This window comes from Chelonoidis abingdonii, chromosome 4 (assembly GCF_003597395.2).
Source record: "Chelonoidis abingdonii isolate Lonesome George chromosome 4, CheloAbing_2.0, whole genome shotgun sequence".
NCBI lineage: Eukaryota > Metazoa > Chordata > Testudines > Testudinidae > Chelonoidis > Chelonoidis abingdonii.
Genome location: NC_133772.1, coordinates 86,326,118 through 86,346,473, shown reverse-complemented (window position 1 = coordinate 86,346,473; position 20,356 = coordinate 86,326,118). Strand labels below are relative to the sequence as shown.

General features: G+C 41.8%; 1 protein-coding gene across 1 annotated transcript in view; it reads right to left on the bottom strand.

The window, feature by feature from the left end:
• The window catches only part of RGS6 (regulator of G protein signaling 6), a 500,599-nt gene that overhangs the window by 463,093 nt on the left and 17,150 nt on the right, over positions 1 to 20,356 (bottom strand). Inside the window, 1 exon segment of the mRNA XM_032768378.2 lies at positions 12,056 to 12,160. Within this exon segment, the coding sequence (XP_032624269.1) occupies positions 12,056 to 12,139 (84 nt within the window). The 5' untranslated portion in view covers positions 12,140 to 12,160.

Genomic DNA, 20,356 nt, shown 5'->3' with positions numbered 1-20,356 from the left:
TGCTATAGCAGTCTTATTAATTCTTATAGTTCAAATCCATAAACTTTCCTATACTTCTGATTCACTCCATCTTCCTTCACCTCCATCTTCTGTCTTATCTGCAGAGGATTTGCCACATTTAGCTTGAAAACAGCTCATTTTCTCCTTCATCTCTTCTGTCCCTTACCTGCTCCTTAACTCTTCCTACTGCTTCATTACCTCATTGCCATCTTCTCTCAATGTGACATTCAAACGTTTTGTTTCCTCATGTAAGACCATATCCTCTTTGTTGCTGTAAACTCTTGCAATGCTCTATCTTTTCACTGATTTATCATTGCTCTGGTCTTTTTACTACTTCAGTTATGAAAGATTAAGGCCTGGTCTGCATTAGAAAGTTAGGTTGGTTTAACTGTGTTGGTCAGAGGGTTGAAAAATCCACACCCCTGAGCAGTGTAGTTAAACTGACCTGAATTCCTATGTAAACAACACTAGGTTGACAGAAGAATTCTTCTGTATATCTAGCTACTGCCCCTTAGGGAGCTGTATTACCTATGCCAATGGGAGAACCCCTCCCGTTGGCACAGGTACCCTCTACATTGAAGCACTACAGAGATACAGCTGAAACTATTTCAGAATAACGATCATCTAATCTCATTTATCCCATTTCTCTCATGTTCTGGAGGGCATTGTTCATTTACAACATTAATGCCACGCCCTACTTCACCCATTACCGTTAGGCTTTTCTTTGGTACATTCTACTTCAATTTATCAGCTGTCTGTTCCATTCATTCCTATTTTACTAAGTTTTTTCTCACCTCTTCTTTTTAACTTCTCTTTGATTCATAGATTTCAGGGCCAGAAGGAACCCCAGTGATCATCTAGTCTTACCTGTACAACATAGGCCATAGGACTTCCCTGAATTAATTCCTGTCTGAACCAGGAGAATAGCTTTTAGAAAAGCATCCAATCTTTAAAAATTGCCAGTGATGGAAGTTGAATTTTCTACCTTCAACTTCCAGACATTGGATCTTGTTATCCCTTTGTCTGCTAGAGACCATTATCAATTTTTTCTTCCCGATGGAGGGTTTTACAGATTGTGATCAAGTCACCTCTTAACCTTCTCTTTGTTAAATGAAACAGATGCAGCTCCTTAAGTCTATCACTATAAGACTTGTTATCATTTCCATGGCCTTTTATGATTCTCATGGCTCTTCACTTAGTAGCCAGTAATCTTTTAGGCAGCTCAACCCAAGAGCTGGGTAATCCTATAGGATCAAGATTTTTTTTTTAAAAATCAAAGCCTGATGTTATGTTTGGAAATGCATATTTAGAAACTTGTTTCATTTTCAAAGTGGTGAATACCTGAAGGATCCCACTAATCTCACCTTCCATGAGGAAACATCTCCAAATAATTCCTTTTAAGCTAGAGCATATCTTTAAAAAAAAATCCAATCTTGATCTTTCTTTTGCTTTTAGTACTGTTGACTAGAGACTCCTCAATGGATTCTGTTTTCTCATGGTTCCCAGATTATCTTTCTAAACATTTTCACCAGATGCCCTGTTCTCACAAACTCATCTGCTCATTTTTTTGTGCTGAGGTACCACAAGATTTTCTTTTCAGTCCCTACTTTCCTTTGTACAGTTTCTAAGCCTGTTCTCCTCTATCTCTGGTTTCTACTATTATTCATATGCCGATGACTCTCCAGATTTTCATTTTTTTCCCCATCTCTTACTTCTGTCACCAACCAATTTCTTGCCATCTGTTACTTTCCACTGGTAAACAGCACTATCTAGACTTACCCTGAATAAAACAGTTCTTTATTTTCTTTCCATACTCTTTACCTCAGACTTGCTGCCAAAAACTATGGGAAAACATTCCTTGCCATAACCACAACTATTTCCAATTGATCTTGACATCATTTTTGAACTCGTTATCTTTGGGTCATTTTATCTTATCTGCTGTCAGAACTTGTCACTTCCACTTTTAAATACCTAACGAATTGGTCTTTTCTTTCCCTTTCCAGATGAACTGCTTCTTTATGCTTTTATCTTGTCTAGATTTCTATACATTTTCACTAGCAGGTCTTCCGGTTTCTTCCGTTAACCCATTAAAGATTTCTTCTGAATTCTCCTGCCCATAGATCCAGCATTTCTCCAGATTCTGACTTCGCATGTCTCTTCTTGTCTTCTCCACTCTCAACCTAGTCTCCGGGTATTGTCCCTACATTCCAGTTCCCTTTTTCCTCCACTCACTCCATACCCTTAGATGCCTGTTTTGATGCATTCTGCTACATTTGTCTCCCTCCAACTCTTCTGAAAAACTCATCTCTAACTTTAATCAACAGTCTCTCTCTTTTCAATACTTCTCTTTCACATCTCCTTTGCAAATCTACTCTGCAATTCTTTTAAAACACCCTTCTCTCTCAACTTCCCATTCTCTTATTAGTATTTCAGTTTATGATACTTTTTTGAACAAATATTAAGGCACCTCTGTTAAAATCATTTTTGTTAAATAAGGGTCAGACTCTGCCACCCTTATTCATGCTAAGTAATATCTCATTTTATAAATAGCCCTACTGGTTGCAATGGCACTATTCCGATTAAGTTATTACTGAATGCAAGCCAAGTGGCCTAGGGTCATTGAAGCATCTGAAAGTGCTGTGGAATACTCAACATAGGTTCTATGTTCTAAAACAATCTAGATTCCATGTGCTTATACGAAAGATTATCATGGGCTGGGCATCCCCAATAGCCGCCTTGGAGAGATTCAAAAAATTTTTCCAGACAAGGGACTTCTGATACAGTATTATTCATATTATTGTTTGGAATGGCTTTATTTGCTCTCAGTTTTGTTACTGCCTGTATCCTTGAAATATAGTTGTATAGGAGTGAAAAACTGTATCCTTGAAATATAGTTGTATAGTAATGAAAAGCTACAAGCAACGCTGCCTTTCATTGGCAATGAAAAGCATCTTCCTGCAAAAATACTTTTATTAGACTTATAGGTAACAGTACAAAACAGTAAGTGGAAAAGGCAGTAACCACACTCCAGTCTTTGTTACTGTATAAATTCCTGGTTCAGGCACCTCTTTCAGAAAATGTGACTATCTGTCAGATTATATACTCATTATAAACTCATGTTCTTTAGCTCAGTCTTCCATTAACATTTGATTATGAGTAAGACATTTTAGTGTTTACAGTCCCATATTAGATTCAATTGGTTTTTAATTAGAGGTGTGTTTTTCCAAATATGTTTTCCCATGGCATCACTATTGGGCATAGTTAAGGCTGTCTGGGTCCTCTAACTCTGCATGCCCATGGCTTCTTAATATGTCTGGATTTATTTTGTGGGTTAACCTTAACTGAATTTCCTGGCTTGCTTGGGGGATAATTATAACATCATTGCAATGCCATTTACTCTTAAACTAGTGATATGTACTCTAAACCTTAATTCCAGTTTAATATCATTTTCTTGTCTGGAAATAATACACAAACACAGGTTAGTACAAAGCTCATTTAAAGATGTCAGTGGGAAACTGCATCACTACAGTCTAGCAGTGTTGCCAACGCTTGCAATTTTATTGCAAGTCTTGTGATAGTGTTTCACTTAAAGGTTCAGAATCTGGAGACAAGTAATTCTGAGAGAATCTCGGCTTTCATTAAAATTTTTTTTAAAAAAAGTAAGATTCTAGCCTCCATGGTTGCCAAGAAAAGCTTGAAAATATGACCAGAGTGTAACCTAAAGCCTCAAAAGCCAGACAGCAAATAAAGAGCAAATAACATTTTTTCTTTTGAAATATCACAAATTTTAAGCCAATCTCATGATTTCGGGAGACCTGACTCATTGTTTTTGAATGTTTGGGGCTCACAATACTGAGTCAACACTCTCAGATATACAAAGAAACTTAGCAGACAAGAACAAACTACAGTGCTACTGCATGAAACAGGAGATCTGAGTTTCTCACAAAGGGGGCATATATTCTTGGAAGACTTAATGAAACCTCAAGATACAGCTCTTTTTCTTTCAATAAATATGAAGGTTATATCGATGAAAAGAGTCTCATTCTCATGTTCTCAACCATGCACAGGAGCCTTTTTATTCTATTTGGGTGTGTTGATGCCAGTAGGACTATATCCCATTCATTCGGGTGCAATGGCTAATTTTGAGATGGTTTTTGCCTCCACTATTTAGAACGGTAAAAAAGTACAGACTTGATCTTCTGAGCAGGTCCTAAAAATCAGCAATATATTCTTTACCATGTGCAGTTAAGTTCTGTTACTCCCTGTTGCTCTACTTTTTTTACTGCCCCCACCTAACCTGACCTCTATGCTCTACCAATCTGAACCAGCTACGCTGTTATTCTGGCCTCTCTCTCTGTCCTCCCGGTTAGTATACCCTCTCTGTTCTTCTCCTAGTAGTCCTCTCCACGTCACATTCCAGATTTGCTCGCCTTCTTACATTCAAAGTGCCTGCCAGTCCTGGGTTTCCACAGAGTTTACCTGGGACACAGGCTGCTAATGTAAAAGTTATTTTTTAAATTGTTTTAACTAACCTTTTTTTTAAACATGGAAACGTTTAAAAAGTGGCAAGACAGAGAAACACTGAGGTTAGCAGACCATTAAGACTTTTTAAAAGTATTAGGTGCCAGCTGCAAATTCACACTAGAATTACTTATAATAGCAATTGCCTTTTGAAATTGAATTTTGTGGCTTACTTAAAAGAAAAAATGACTAACAACAAAAATTCACAATTTAAACAGTTCACTGCTGCCAAAAAATCCAGGTGTATCTGGCAAAACTGAGCTCCAGAGGTAGAAAAGTCCTATTAGATCATCCAATTCATCTCCCACCCGTACAGGATTGTTCCCTATGATGTATTCTCTAGAGCTTTGTTCAGTCTAGCTTTTCCTATCTCAAGCAATAAGACTTACAAACTTCCTTTGGGAGACTATTCCACAGCCTTAGAGATCTCACTGAGAGACTCTTTCTGATATTCAGTCTAGAGTCTCAGTTTTTTTATTTCATCCTATTGCTCTTGGTTATATTTCCCAACTACTATCCTAAGCAATTCCTATCCCTCCTTCATGCTTACATTCTTTGAATATTTTAAAAGGCTATGCCCCTGCTTAGTCAAGCCTTTTACTCTTTCCTCATATATCTTTCCTTTCAGCCCCCTGATCATTTTTTGCTGATGTCTCTGAACTCCCTCCAAATTCACCAATTTATTTCTGGTAATGAGTCACTCAGATTTGTTTTGTTTATTTACTAATGCCAGATTCCATCAATGAATGCATCCTCTCTTGATATGGTCCACAGAGCTTTAACTTTTAGGGGGTAGATTTTTGGAAAGATACACCAGAGCTTGGATTTCAAGGAAAAGTGACAGCCCTGAAAATAAATTAATATTTTCTCCTATTGTTTTTCCTCTTTCCAGCCTTCTTTTGCATTTGTCCCTCTTCCTGAAGCACCCTCAGCAACACCCACAGACAGCAATAAGGAGCAGCATTGCACTCACTTCCAGTGAAAGCCCTTATGTTTAAACAACACCTGCTTCCATGAAAAGTAGGCTAAAGGATAAAAGAATGTGTTTTAAATACAATTTTAAAAATACAAAATTAATTTTTTTCCTATCTGCTGTAATCACATCAAAAGCAAAATCCAACATCTTTTCCAGGGCCACACAAAAAATATTGTTACTTCTTTTTAGTCACAGCTCAATACATGAGTGGCAGGAACAGAGTGACCAGACGTCCCGATAAAATCAGGACTGTCCCGCTTTTGAGGACTTTGTCCCACATCCCAACCAGAGTACGGTCGGGACGCCATTTGTCCCGATATTTTATTTCCTGGTCTTTGGCAGCAATTCGGCAGAGAATCCTTCAGTCGCGGGCAGTCTTCAGCGGTATTTCAACAGTGGGTGTTTCTGTCTTTGGTGGCAAGGTTTATTACCCCCTGCCGCAATACCGCCGAAGACCGTCCGTGACTGAAGAACTCTCCGCCGAATTGCCTCTGAACTCCCGGACAGGTGAGTGTAAAAAAAAACAAAAACACCCCCCTGCGGCAGTCCCAATATTTTCCCCTTAACATCTGGTCACCCTAGACAGGAATCTAATGTGGCCTGCCCTCACCCGCTAGGGCCACTGATGGAGGGAGGGGGGGCAAAATGGGAAGCTGCCCCGGGGCCTGGCAACTTAAAAAGGGCCCAGGGCTCCCAGCCACCACTACCATGGTAGCAGCCATAGCCCCGAGCCCTTTAAATTGTCACCAGAGCCCAGGCCAGCGCGGGCCAGACAGCATGGAAGGGCTGGCTGGGGGAGGCTGACTCCCAGCCCCGCCCCTTCCAGGGGCCTGACTCTGGGCCCTCATACTGGTAAGTCTTTCATCTTACTTTCACCCCTGCCCAAAGCTACTCAAAACAAGACAAATTACAGCAGGCACTTCTTACAATGAAGCCCACATCACCCTATCTGACAGACCTGTTTGCGTCTTTGGGCTACATCTTGAGGTATACACAGAGATAGGTGGGTAGCATGAGCTTTAGCAGACTGGAAACCACGCTCTGTGACTGACAGAGCAGTCTCACTACAGAACATAGACTTCTTTTGTGATGAGGTGAACAAGGCCCTGCTGCCAGCCCGGTAAGACAGGAGCTGGGCCGCTGGTTTCGAAGGAAGCGGCCGGAGAGTGCCCTTTCAACATTCAGTGATCACATGCCTTGTAACTATTATCAACCTCAGCACCAGAAAGTTAATTTTGAAGGAAACAAAAATAAAAAGGATTTCTCAAAGAACCTAAATCGAGTAGAAACCAGAACAGTTAAGAGGAGGCTTACAAGCCACTGTAAAGTGCAGCACAAACTAATTAGAGCTAAAATACTTCATTCTGGTCTATCCTCATGCATACAGAGACATAAAACTAAATGGTGACTGTAACAGAGTGTTTGCCCCTTTAAGGGGCAAGGAATCTGGGGCCAGACAGCCCTGTTCTGAGGCAGAGCCCCCTTTATTAACAGGTGTATGGGCCTGATAGAGGGGATTATCAGACCCAAATGGGAAGAGGTCAGGTAACTACCTAATAAGACCTGATTCCTATGAAAGCTGAAAGAGCTCAGTTGAAGGGGAGCTGGAAGGTAAAGGAAGAAGGTTGGCTTGTGTGGCAGGCCCTAGACCAGGGGGAGTCCCAGGAAAATGGCATATAGGATGACTGGGGAAGAGATGGCCAGAACAGGGAGGGCTCTAGCAAGGAGCCCCTGGGTCAGGGGAAAGTTACCTGTTGGCTTTATGTTAAATTGTTTTATTCTGGGATTTGCTGAAGATTGTCCATGCATTCAATAAACGGTGTCCTGAAGAAAAGACCTGAACAGATACTGGGTATGGCAAGAATCCTTTCTGGGCTGGGGAGACATGCCAGCAGCCTCTAAATAACCTACCCATTACATTCTTGTCATTCAAGTGTTGGCTTCTTTCTTTGGAGGGATCAGGAAAAGGGAGAATTGGGTTTGACTCTTATTCTGCAGCTGAGGAACAAGGAACAAAACTCTTTCCTTTGAAAGGTACAAACTAACCTTGATTCCAAATTATTACATGTAGATTCAGTGTTCTAAATGTAATGTATAGTTCATACAATGACAGATATATCAGCTTGCTGAGGGGATTGTGTAGCCCACACTTCAGAGGTCTTAGCCAATGTTCTCTTCACTCATTACTGGTCATAAGGCCGTTTGAAAGGAAATGAGAGGAGACAAACAGCCAAAGACTACTCAGGAAGGAGAGGATGTGGCCAAAAGAACAGAAGTGTGTTTCAGATTTTTCCATCGGTGTCTGGCTCTGAGGAAGAATAATGGCTGAACATGCACAACCTGTTAAGCTTTTCCTATGGTAGTTTCTTGCACAGATAATGAATGCACTAACAACAGACAACTACAAAGGCCCAAAAAGCCAGACAGTTACCGGATGAGCTATGTTGAAAGAACAGCACTTACCAGCCCTAAACACAAAAGCACCATCCTCAGTGAAACCCAGCACCAGGGAAAAAAACAGTCACAGCAATACATTAGTGTAATAACAGTCTTACTGAATGATATATGGAACATGCTAATCGAGAAGTACAAGTATACTTGGATGGAGTATGGATGAAATTGTGATAGTACTGACATCTGATGTAACCAGAATAGAAAAATGAATCCAATGGCAGGAGCAGTTTTCCCCATTAATATTGCAGATCACACAACAATTATTTTACAGTGATAATAGTGAAATAGCAGCAGTCACGGAAACTGAATAAATGTATCAGTGTAAAAACTATGTGAGGAATAGAAAACTGGTGAACATACAAATATAATCACATTTTCAGGACTGGATAAAGAGTCTCAAATGAAACCAATGCCCTCAATTCTGGATGATGAAACCAGAGGCCTCCTTTAAATTACAGGTCCCAGATGAGCCTTATGATGGTGGTTGGACCTTTCAGATTACGGTAGCTATATCTGATAGTAACAACTACAGCTACTTTTCAATTAGCAGCTTAAATGAATTTCTATCATATTTAAAACCAAAACCAAAACCCATAATTACTCAGAGAACTGTACTAGGTTAACACTCACATTCCAGATCTAACATGCAACAACCAAATCCAAACCAGGGTTATCAAAAACAGCAAGTTCAAAGCTTGGTGCTGTGGATGCAACCCAAATTATTTTCCAGCATATGAAAATTATCTGAGATCACAATCATGCAGTGGAAAACAAAATCTTGGAATGTGACAACAGCATATTTCCCTTATTTATAACCATTTTGTTAATCAAAGAAACGAGTAAAAATAATTTAAAATCAGGACTGTTCTACATACGCAAACGTTATTTGTGCTGAATGACTTAACCTAATAAAACACAGCATTTCTCTCAGGGCACAGATAAACAGATGGTAGATCATAGTTCTTCCTGATTTATGCAGGAAATTTCATTGGTAGCTGAACCATACAGCAGTTTCCCACACTGTATAGAAAACGTTCTCAGTGTTTTACTGTTCCTTATAGAGAGACCCAATTCCATAGTCCACAGACACACAAATCTGAAAATAAATCAGTGCTCTCATTGCTATAATTTAAGATTGCTTTTCCTTCAGCTTTAACTCCCCCACCCCCAGATCACTTCAAAATGAGACATTTTATCACATTGAATGAATGTACTATATCTATCTATTTTAAAAAAAAATAAAAACAACACTTGGGGTTTATGGTACAGTATAATAAGTTAAGCTTCATATACTGCCAACTGAGATACATCACTCGTCAGGATTTCAAGTCGTCTCCACCTCCCGTTTTAAGCACTCTGATTCTTAAATACATACATCATTTACCTCAAAGCCAGAGCATTCTTTATTCTGTGAAAAATGTATTTTAAAGAAAGCTTAGAGGCTTCTTTTAAAAAAACAGAAAGAGGGAAACCTCTCCAGTATATGAATGTGGGAGACAGTGTGGTTCATTACTCCCTCCTGGAAGTCCAAATACTCCTGGGACTCAGATTTGTGTATTACAATAACTAGATGAGTGATGTAGGGAGTTAGGTTTAACATCAATGGAAATTTAAGTCACAGTACAAGCAGGCAGGTATTGTATGTGCATATGTGCATTCCAGGACAGGGACAGTTTCCCCTACCCTATATTACAGAGCTCTGTGTACATCTACAGTGTCATGGTTATTAACAGCCACTATATCCCATAGTAACTATTAGCATGTTTATAATTTTACCTTTTGCCTAATTCATTTTTCTCTAGTACTTGTGTTATTGCCTATATTCAGTATAAGGAATGCCAGAGTAAATGGTAACACTAAATTACAAGCAAAAGGCCATTTAAAAATTTGTAATGAATCCACTGTATGGAAGAACAATATATTGGATAAGGGTCGTAAAGCATGTAATTTTTAGACAGGTATTTTTAGTAAAATGAATAAGTAAATAATTGCTTCACTATTAAAAATATGAATTGCAAGCTGTGTTAGTATTGGTCTAGTCCAGAGGTCGGCAACCTACGGCGCATGTGCCAAACATGGCACACAAGCGAATTTTGCCTGGCCCTGCTCAGCCCGCTGAGTGAATGGAATGCCAGGCCGGCGGGTTCTGCGGCTCCCTGGGAGTGTGAGCTGCCCTGAGCCTGCTGCGGGAGGGGAGGTGACAGCTCACACTCCCGGGAGCCACAGAGCCCGAGCGCGGCGAGGGGAGAGCCAGGGGGCGCACAGGGACCACCGCTCACATGCATCTGCTGCAGGAGCCCCCCACCAGGGGGGGCACCGGGGCCACAGCCCAGGCAGGCGCGCCCCCCGACTCCCCACTCACCATGCTCGGATTTTGCGGCTCCCGGAAGTGAGAGCCGCCACCGCCCCTCCCGCAGATCCCCCCCTCCCGCTGCCTCAGCACTCTGCGGGGGAGGGCTGTGCGCACAGCAGCCCGGCAGGATGTTTTGCCTCCACATGGAGCCAGCATCTAACCCGCATGGGCTTGGTAAGGGGAGTTCCGGGGGGCAGTCAGGGAGCAGGGGGAGGGTTGGATGGGTCGGGAGTTCTGGGGGTCCTATCAGGGGGCGGGGAGTGGTTGGATGGGGCATGGGAGTCCCGGGGGTCTGTCTGGGGGGTGGTGCGGATAAGGATTGGGGCAGTCAGGGGACAGGTAGGGTCCTAGGGGGATAGGTAGGGTAGAGGAGTCTCAGGATGGGGCAATCAGGGGACAAGGAGCAGGGAGGCTGAGGTAGGGGTGGGGTTCTGGGGGGCATTCAGGGGACAAGGAGCAGGGGGGCATTGGGGGTTCTGATGGGGGCAGTCGAGGTGAGAAGTGGGAGGGAGTGGATGGGGGCAGGGCTAGGGCAGGGCTCTCCTCTCTTTTTTGATTGTTGAAATATGGTAACCCTGGGCGAGGGGGGAGCCAGCGCCCACATATATCCAATGCAGCCTGCAGGAGCCCCCGGGGGGGCACTGGGCTGCAGCCTGGGCAGGAGGAGTAGGGGAGTGCAGCTGCTCCCCGCTAGCGGTGCTGCCGCCTTTGCAGGGCTGCTGCCCCCCTGCACAGCACTGGCTCCTCCATGGCTGGGGCTCGCTGCTGCCTCAAGCAGGACACTCTAGCTCTCTGGTGCCTCCGGAAGGTGGCTCATTCCTGCTGAGCTGCTGCAGCGGCCCAAGCCTGGCAAAGCCAGTGAGTGGACTCAGGGTGGGGGCCACCGGAGTGGGGTGGGGAGAGCTTGTGGGGGGCTTTGTACCCTCCAGGGGAGTTCAAGGGGGAACCCTGGTCTGGGGATCAGCTCCTGGGCACAGCTGGCTCCTGGGCAGGCTGGTCCCTGGGGTCTATAAAGGCTCGTTGGGATTTGCCCCTCAGTGAACCGATGTGCGGGGGGAGGGGGAGTACAAGGTGGAAGTTTCGCCTAGGGCGCAAAATATCCTTGCACTGGCCCTGCCCCAGGGGGTGCCTGCACCCCAGGTTAGGAACCACTGCACTAAACTAATAAGATCTGCATTTTAATTTAATTTTAAATGAAGCTTATTAAACATTTTAAAAAACTTGTTTACTTTACATAGAACAATAGTTTATAGACTGATAGAGAGAGACCTTCTAAAAACATTAAAATGTATTACCAGCACGCAAAACTTTAAATCAGAGTGAATAATGAAGACTCAGCACACCACTTCTGAAAGGTTGCTGACCCCTGGTCTAGTCATTATGTTTCATATAGCAAATTTTTATATATTTTTATATATTACATGTACATAGGGTGACCAGACAACAAATGTGAAAAAATGGGATGGGGGGGGGGGGGTTATAGGAGCATATAGAAAAGACCCAAAAATCAGGACTGTCCCTATAAAATTGGGTCATCTGGTCACCCTACAGTTACAAAAAAAGTAATACTTGCAAGCATAGAGAAACCAATGTCAGCCCTCAAATCTTATAGTATAAGTATTTGCTGCCCTATGAAATGTTACATACATGCTCTCAAATAGAATAAAAGATACATTTAACTTTTAAAGGGTCAATAGGAGCCTTCCACAGATGGCACAGAAAGTTTTTATGAACAAACCCAAATTCATTACCTTTCTGTAGACAATCATATTTGGAGAACTCTCCTCTGGGTCAGCAGTTTCCACATTACTTTGATCAGTGGCTCCTTGGGCCATGCTTAACAGTTGTCACTCACACTGCAAGGACAAGAATAGAATACAATGGAACATCAAGTCACATAGAAGTATGATAAGATACATTCCAAATTCAAAGATAGATATACAAGAGAAAAAGGGACAGAGAAATGCGCTCTGATCTCATTCCTGCATAGATTTGTCACACTCACTCACAGAATAGCTTGGATGTGTGAGACAGAGAAACATTGTCTTTATCAAATAGCTGTCTTTCCCCATTTCCAGCATGACATTGTCAAACCCTTTTCAGAAAGGGGGAGATGAGTGTTTTGCACAAAACTTCCACCCCTTACAATAAACCCCCCAAAACTAGCGCATTACTGACTGGTATCTTCTTAGGAATTTATTTCTTTTCCTTATATGCTGTATGTGCCTGAGACACCCCAAATCAAATTAAAAAATCAGAGAAAGAATACACTTGAATGAATTTCACAGGAACAAGTCAAATTGCTACAGTTCCTAAGGGGGAATCTCACTGGTAGAAACAATAGATTGATTGTCATGGATGCATGGCACATCAACATCAATCCAGCTTCCTCAGTGTCAAGATCACAGTTTGAGTCTCAGCATCTGTACTGGTTATGAACCTGTTAGTTATGAACTATAAAGACTACAAAAACGACAGGAGGCATTATTGCCCAGAGGAGGCCAACGTCAACCCAAAGGATAATAGGTTTATCTGTAAACTAAAAGCTCCAGTCTGCATGTGATTTATTAGGCACTTAGGCTGAAATTTTCAAAAGCAACTAAGTGTCTTTGGAACACAGGTCCCATTGAAAGTCACTTTGGATCTTTTGAAAACCCAGCCTTAATGTTTTTTTCCTACATCAGTGGTTCTCAAAGCATTCAGTAGGGTGAACTCATGTTACAACAGACAAATAGTTTGGAGGCCTATCTCCCATTCAGCCACAGAGAAGGTAAGAGCAGTCATTACCCCCTGGACCTATTCACAACATCCATGCCATAATGATCAGATTCTTTGACCACTAAAGTCAATGAGAGTCTTTCCATTGACTTCAGCAGCCATTGGATCAGGCCCCAATTGTGCAGTATAAGTTATTACGTACTAAGAATTTTTTAGACCATGAAGTTTCCATTCCTACAGGTCATTTAGCACACTAACATCCTGTTCCACTTGTGATTTGTTCTCTTTAATTTAATAGCATAGGCCTGCTAGCCTGTCTGTCCCCAGCCCAGGAAGAAATAACACCACAGACAAGTCTCCTTCACGCCCTTCCCTCAATGCCTGATTAATTCACATTTTTTTTAAAAACAATCACAAAATAACATAAAAAAGCTCTTCCCCAGAGCAACAGAGGCTACAGGGGCCCAGAGACCTTTAATTCTACACCTTTCCCTCTACTCCCTGGCCAGTTGCAGGATCCAGATTCCTTTTCCCAACTCTCCTCCCCAACTGAGCCACTTTCTGGCTTTTATAATTGCTGGGTCTGACAACTTGAACAGTGCTGGCTGGCCTCAGGACCCCCAGCCCTTAAAGGGACAGACCATCCTCTTACAGATAAGTAATGAAAACTGAATTTTTAAATCCATTGGTGCTATTTCCAGAGGAATGACATTGCTGGTGGAGGTTGTCTCACCAGCTGTCTTAGTTACCTTAATGGTTTCAGTATTATCTCCACAATGGCTTTGATCAAGGCATGGGGGTTACGAATTAGTTTTAACATATCCAGGCATCAGTCTAGTGTGAGCTAGCTGTAAATGTCAGCATCTACAGTTCCTAAACATACAAATTACTAGATACTACCTAGACAATTCAGTGACTGGTGCTCTCTCTATATAGAGACACCTTTGAGCAGCCAAACATTTTACTTAAAAAAGATCAGTATTTTAGAGCAGATTCTGAGGCAGCACAAAGGAGTGGAAGACACCTGCAAGTCTCCTCTTGGGGAGTTCATTAGCATGGGGCAGAAGGTGTAGAGTTGGCAGAGGCAGTTCCTACACCTGCTCTGCTGCAGCCTCTGATGGAGTGGGCATGGAGTGGCCAGGGCAGGAAGAGGAAGTGCACTTTGTTCCAGCCATCCCTCACTGGTGGGTGGTCCATAGGGAATTGTTCCCAGATGATACAAGTTACAGCAGCCCCTACACTCCTCTAACCTGGGCTAAAGCCCAGAACTAGGAAGTATAACTGGTTGTTGGTTTTAAATTTCTCCTCCTTTTCTCCTTTCCTGGACTGCTCTGTGTGGCTGTGGAGAGGAGGGGAGCCATCCTTTCCTACACACTCCCTTAGGCTTAGTAAGAGGTTGTCAGTCTATTATTTATTATTTGTATTATCGTGACACATAGAAGCCTTAGTCATGGACCATGAACCCATTGTGCTCAGGGGTAGAAACAGACAAGTCCCTGCCCCAAAGAGCTTAGAATCTAAATATAAGACAAGTGACAACAGATGGATACAGGAGACCAGGGAGCACAAGGAAACAGTGAGACAATATTAGTAAGCATAATAGTATGTGGTTTCAGCGCACCAGCAGCCTACCCATTGTCAAGATTCCTGAATGCATCACTGTGAAGGAGCGTCTCCTTTCCTTTCCTCCCTGCAGCTCCCATAGCGCAGCAGGCAAGTAGGTAATGGAGCAAGCAGCATTACTCTCTTCTCCCCCTCCACCTGCCCCCTCGTGATGCAGCCCGCATGAAACTATTGAACAGCCAGAAAAAGACAGCAACTACTCAGAGTTCTCCAAGCTCATAGCCAAGCTGCTTCTGAGACTGCAGAGGAAGCAGTAGGAGGCAACTGGAGAGGCGGTGCCTCCTCTCCATAGTGACAGGCTTGATTCTAACACATCAGTTTAAAAATTGCAGAGTGTAATTCAGAGAGGAAATTTAACTTCATAGTCATATACAAAACTTTGTACTTAACAAAGCTGTCCTCAAGAGCCAGAGGACTGACGTCACTGCCTCAGATGGATTAGGCACTTGTGGGAGTGTATCATGAGCCACAAATAATAAGTACAATGGCTCACACCTATCTGTTCTTGACTTTAATATTAGAGCTGACTGAAAAACAGAATTTCCATCCCCCAGAAACCAGTGTTTCAACACATTTTCATTCAAAAAAAAAAAAAGAGCAAAATATTTTAACTTTCCACAGAATGAGAAGTTCAGTTTGGAAAACATTGACACATTTCATTGTAACATTTTCAATCTAAAGGAAATTGTGACAGATATGACAAATGCAGGCATATATTTGAGATGGTTGCATCAACTTTATAAATGTTATCAGCATTCCAATAGTTCAGAATATGCTCCAAAGGGAAAGTCCGGGACACACTTAAAATCTCTTCATCAAATGAGGACACTCCACCAGAGAAGGAGATTGTGCATCATAGAAAGAGTCATCCAAACACCCAGAGAGAACTAGCTTCAAAACAGGGTTGGGGGGGGGAGAACAGCCACTGATTACATACCCCTAGTTCTCACCTACCACCCCACACTGGAACCCATACATGGTATTATCAAACAATTATAACCTATACATACTCAATGGGGAACACATCCTGAAAGAAATCTTTCCTGAACCTCCCTCTTCTGGCCTTCAAACCATCCTGCAACCTCATAAAGCTCATCATCAGAAGCAAACTCCCCAACAGACTAGGACACAACTCAAAGCGGTACCAAATCCGTCCCTAACAACAGATGCAAAGCCTGCAGACAGGTCTTCACTGATACAATTATAAATACTCCCCTCAAAAGCGATGGGTCCTACACATGCAGTGTACCGCATCAGTCCATCCAGTGCCCCCGCAACAACTAGGTAGGTGAAACCAAAAAGGCAGTATGCTCTTGAATGAATTCACACAGAAAAATGATAAAAGACAAAAACACCTCGTTACTCATGGGCAAACATTTCACAAAGCAATCATTCAATATCTGACCTCTCTGTCCTTGTCCTCAAAAGAAACCTGCATGACACCTTCAAAAGACAAGCCTGGGAACTTAAATTCAGAACTCTGCTGGAAACTACAAACCATGGACTTAACAGAGACACTAGTTTTGTGGCTCATTGGAACAATTTTTAAAACACTCGGCTGCCCACTACACCCTCCTTTGTCCTACAGCTCCAGAGGTGTTCATTTTCAGTGGTCTCCTACAACATGGGTGAACTCTTTATGTTTAACAATCTATCCCACTTTGTATTTAGCTTGGACACTCTGGTTACCTTCCCCAGACCTGATGAAGAGCTTCGTGAATCTTGAAAGTTTGTCCCTTCCACCAAAAGAAGTTGGTCCAATAACAGATATTACCTCACCCATCTTGTCTATCTCATCTGCCTCTTCTTTGTGAGCCAGACCTTGGAAGCATGAAAACTTAGAAGACTATGATATTGAGATGGGGCAGATAATCTGGCCTGTGGAATATTCAGAGACCTGTGTCTCAATACACACTATATTTGTGTGTTCCGGGCTCACTGGGTGGATCCCCTGTGGAATCTGGAATCATTAACGGGTGATTAATAAAAAGCCCAGCGCCAGTTATGCAGATATCCTCTCTTTGATGGTTTATGCCCAGGAGAAAAAGGCATTGATTGTTTCAGGAGGCCTGGGCAACAACGGCCTCAAACTATATAAAAGTGAGAGTTTGAACTGCCAGAAGGCCTTCATTTTGATCCAACAAACTGATGTGAATTTTAACCAAGGGGACAAACCCTGCTGAAGGGTTTGAAGGACTGGAACCTGTGAAAATCTCCATGTGGAAGATGGGTAACACCTGGTAAAATTATGTAAGTTTATAGATTGTTTATTGTTTTAGGATGCAGTTTCTCTGTAAGGCTTTTGTCCAATAAATGTACTTTGCTTTATGAAGGCTATCAGATATCTGGTAAACAACTATTTTAACCCATGGGAGAGAGCAAAACTACAGGATCGGAGCTAAAGTCTGACCTTCTCGGATAATCACAGTGAAGTTCAGGGGGACTGCAAGCCTAAATGCTCCATGGCGTAGAGGGAGAGGGATGCAAGTCACAGCCCATAGAGAGGTAGTTGCTAGAAGCCTGAAATCGAAGGACAGCATCCTTTGAGCAGACAACAGACAAGTCAGAGGTGCAGTTACCCTGAAACCGTGACAAAAACATTTAGAGATTCACAAAAAAATTATTTTGGTTTTTAGTCAGTATTAATCTGAGCTGTCATGCTGTCTTATGGGAGTTGTAGTTCCAAGTCCTTCATTCTCCCCTCGGGTACGTCTATACAGGGATAAAAAACCCATAGAAGGCCCAAGTCAGCTGAAATCTGATCTCTGGGACCCTCCACCCTCACAGCCCAAGTCCAAACATCTACACTGCAATTTTTCAGTCCAAGAGTCTGAGTCAAGTCAGTTGAACCATGCTATCTGAGGCTTTTTTTATCCCCATGACAACATACCCCTAGAGGGCCCAGCTCCTGACTGGACCACATCCCCCATGATACATGTTGGTCTCTCCTTGTGGTTGAATTGCCACAGTGCCGAATGAAGGCATGGGGAACCCCAAACTACAATTCCTATGAGGCTCCACAGCAACTCAGGCAGATGCAGAGATTGCGTGTTGCCTCAACATGCAGTGTTTTGTTTTGGGTCAAGAAATCAAAAAGAAATGGTTCCGTTTGATTTCCCCCATGGGAATTTTCTGCATGAAAAGACTGATTTCACACAAACATCAATGAAATCCCAGTTTTCAACAAGATAATATTTTGTACAACATTTTTCAGCCAGCCCTGCTGAATATGCTAAAAACATGATATATTTAAAAGATATCCATCAAGACCAGCCAGGGGGTCTTCAGTATACCTTCACTTACACATGAGAGATTTAAAAAGTTAGGACTATTTAGGTTAGAGAGGCAGTAAATAAAAAGTGACATGATAGTAATACATCAAAGAATGAATACACTAGGGAAGGTCAGCCAGGCACTCCAGTTTATTCCTTTGTGTAATAAAATAAAGACATATGCAATTAAATTCAAAAGGCAACAAATTTAAAACTGACAAAGTTATTTTCTTAGCCAAACAAATACTTAACATGTGTAAATCAGAGCAATAAGACATTGAGGCAAAGAGTATAACAAGATTTAAAAGTGAACACGCATTATCAAGGCATCTGGGAAAGGAGTCTATGATATACACATTTCAAGACCCAATGTCCAGCACTTATAGACTTCTTGTGGATTTGTGAAAGTATCTTCTTCCATGCTTACACTAGAACTGCCTCCCACCAACTGCAACATCCTCTCACATCTCCCCTGTAACAAGAATCTCTGACCTTCCCTAAGCTGTTCAAGGCTCTAGTACTTCCATGACAAAAGCCTACACAGCAGGACCCTGCCCTCCCTGAAGCCTAACACTTATATTCTCCTGTAGCAAGGGCCTCCAATCAGATTTCTTCTACAATAGCAAAACTAAGGTGTACTATCTACAAACTCCCCCAAACATCTACCAATATAATTTGCCTACCATTGCCTCTTCCAAGTTTTGGGATCCCACATTTTTGGTTGATCCAGAGCAGCAGTCATTGAATCTGAGAAGAGAAAGAGATGGTTTTCACCACTTTTCCACACCTCTTTCCCTTATTCCTGGAGGCTGCCAAGGGCTATACCACTCCAGCATATATTAGAGCAGCCCCCAAATTGCTCTAAATTACATTGTCAAATAACAGCTCTCAAGAAGCTACTCCACTCTGGCCAGGATCATCTTGACCCACCACCTACCAGCCCTGCTCCCTCCCACCCAGGAGAACCCCTGAGCCCAACTTAGAACACCACATACTTCAAAGGAGCCAGGAGTGGCTAGCTATATTAGTTGAGAGATCTCTTCTTGGACAAGGGCCAAGGAAGACTATCGTCTTTTTTTATTGCTGATGTGGGTTCAAAATATTTTTCTTCCTCCATCGGCAACCCTCATTCTCGCATCATGTGCACAAGCACACACATTTTGTAGTTCAACATTAAGATTCTAGCTTAAACCTAAAAATATGGAAATACTTAATTGTAGGGACACTTAGGTCAATTCATGCATAAGAGTTAGATATTTTAACGCTTTTTAAAAAAAACACAAAAACAAAGAAACAGAAATGTCTCTACCAATTGTTTTTCATTCCACGTAGCATTACCTATTTCTATACATTGTTGGAAACCCAACCCTGCACTATTGTTCAAGTGCATGATTACCTGAAAATGAAACTAATTTCTCTATCGAAAATGATTAAATGCAAAAAATATTTAAAATAGAATAGATGGTAAAAAGTAATCAGTTTTAAAATTATTTCACTTTAAATAAGACGCTAATATATTTTACACTTTTATAGCACTTCTCATCCATAGATTTCTAAGTACTTTAAACCACAAAGCATTTGGGTATTATTATCCCAATTTTATGGACTGGGAAATTTAGGCAGAAAGGTTAAGTGACTTTCTGAAGATCACTCAAAGTCAAAGTAGAGTTGAGAATGGTCCTCATGTCTCCTGACTCCCCAGCTCCATCTTCAAAACATAAGAGCACAGATGCGCTCCACTGATATATCACAAATCAAGATCATAGGTTTTTTTTTAAAAAAAAAAATATATTAATTTTAAACTGACAGTGCACACTTTACAGATGATACTTCTGATATCTAGTCAAACAGCCTCCTGCAGTGTTACTCAGTTGTGCTTCATATTATTCAGACATCACAATTTTCATCCTTAACCTTAAATGGCCATATTTTCTGATTTTTCAGACAGGTCTTTAGTATCCTTCTACTCTTAAAAAAAAATAAATAAATAAAAAGATATACTAGTGAGAGGTTTTCCTGAGGGCATGTTCCCAAAATGCACACACCATCATTAGAGGAATGAGAGTTCACCTAGTCTTCCATTATGCCAATTCAGGATTGTTTTCTGCCATGTTTTGTCTAGTACAGTTCAACAAGAAAAGAAAGGAAGTTAAAAAAGAAGTCTCATTTAACTTATAGTAATAGGCTACTGAGTTCTGGGAGGGTCGTGGTAGTGGCAAAGTGAATTCAGCCAAAGCGCTGCTGAACAGCTCCTAGTAGATCTGCGGAGTAATGCTTTCTTTCCTTTGCCTCATTTGATGCACTTAGTTGAAAACAGTTTTTGATTTATTAGATAGTTTTCTTTTTCCATTGACGCAAAAAGGAGGTAACAGAGAACATAAAAGGAAAGAGAGAAAGTGTACTCAGAGCTGCTGTTCAAGACGAAAAGCATGACAGTGC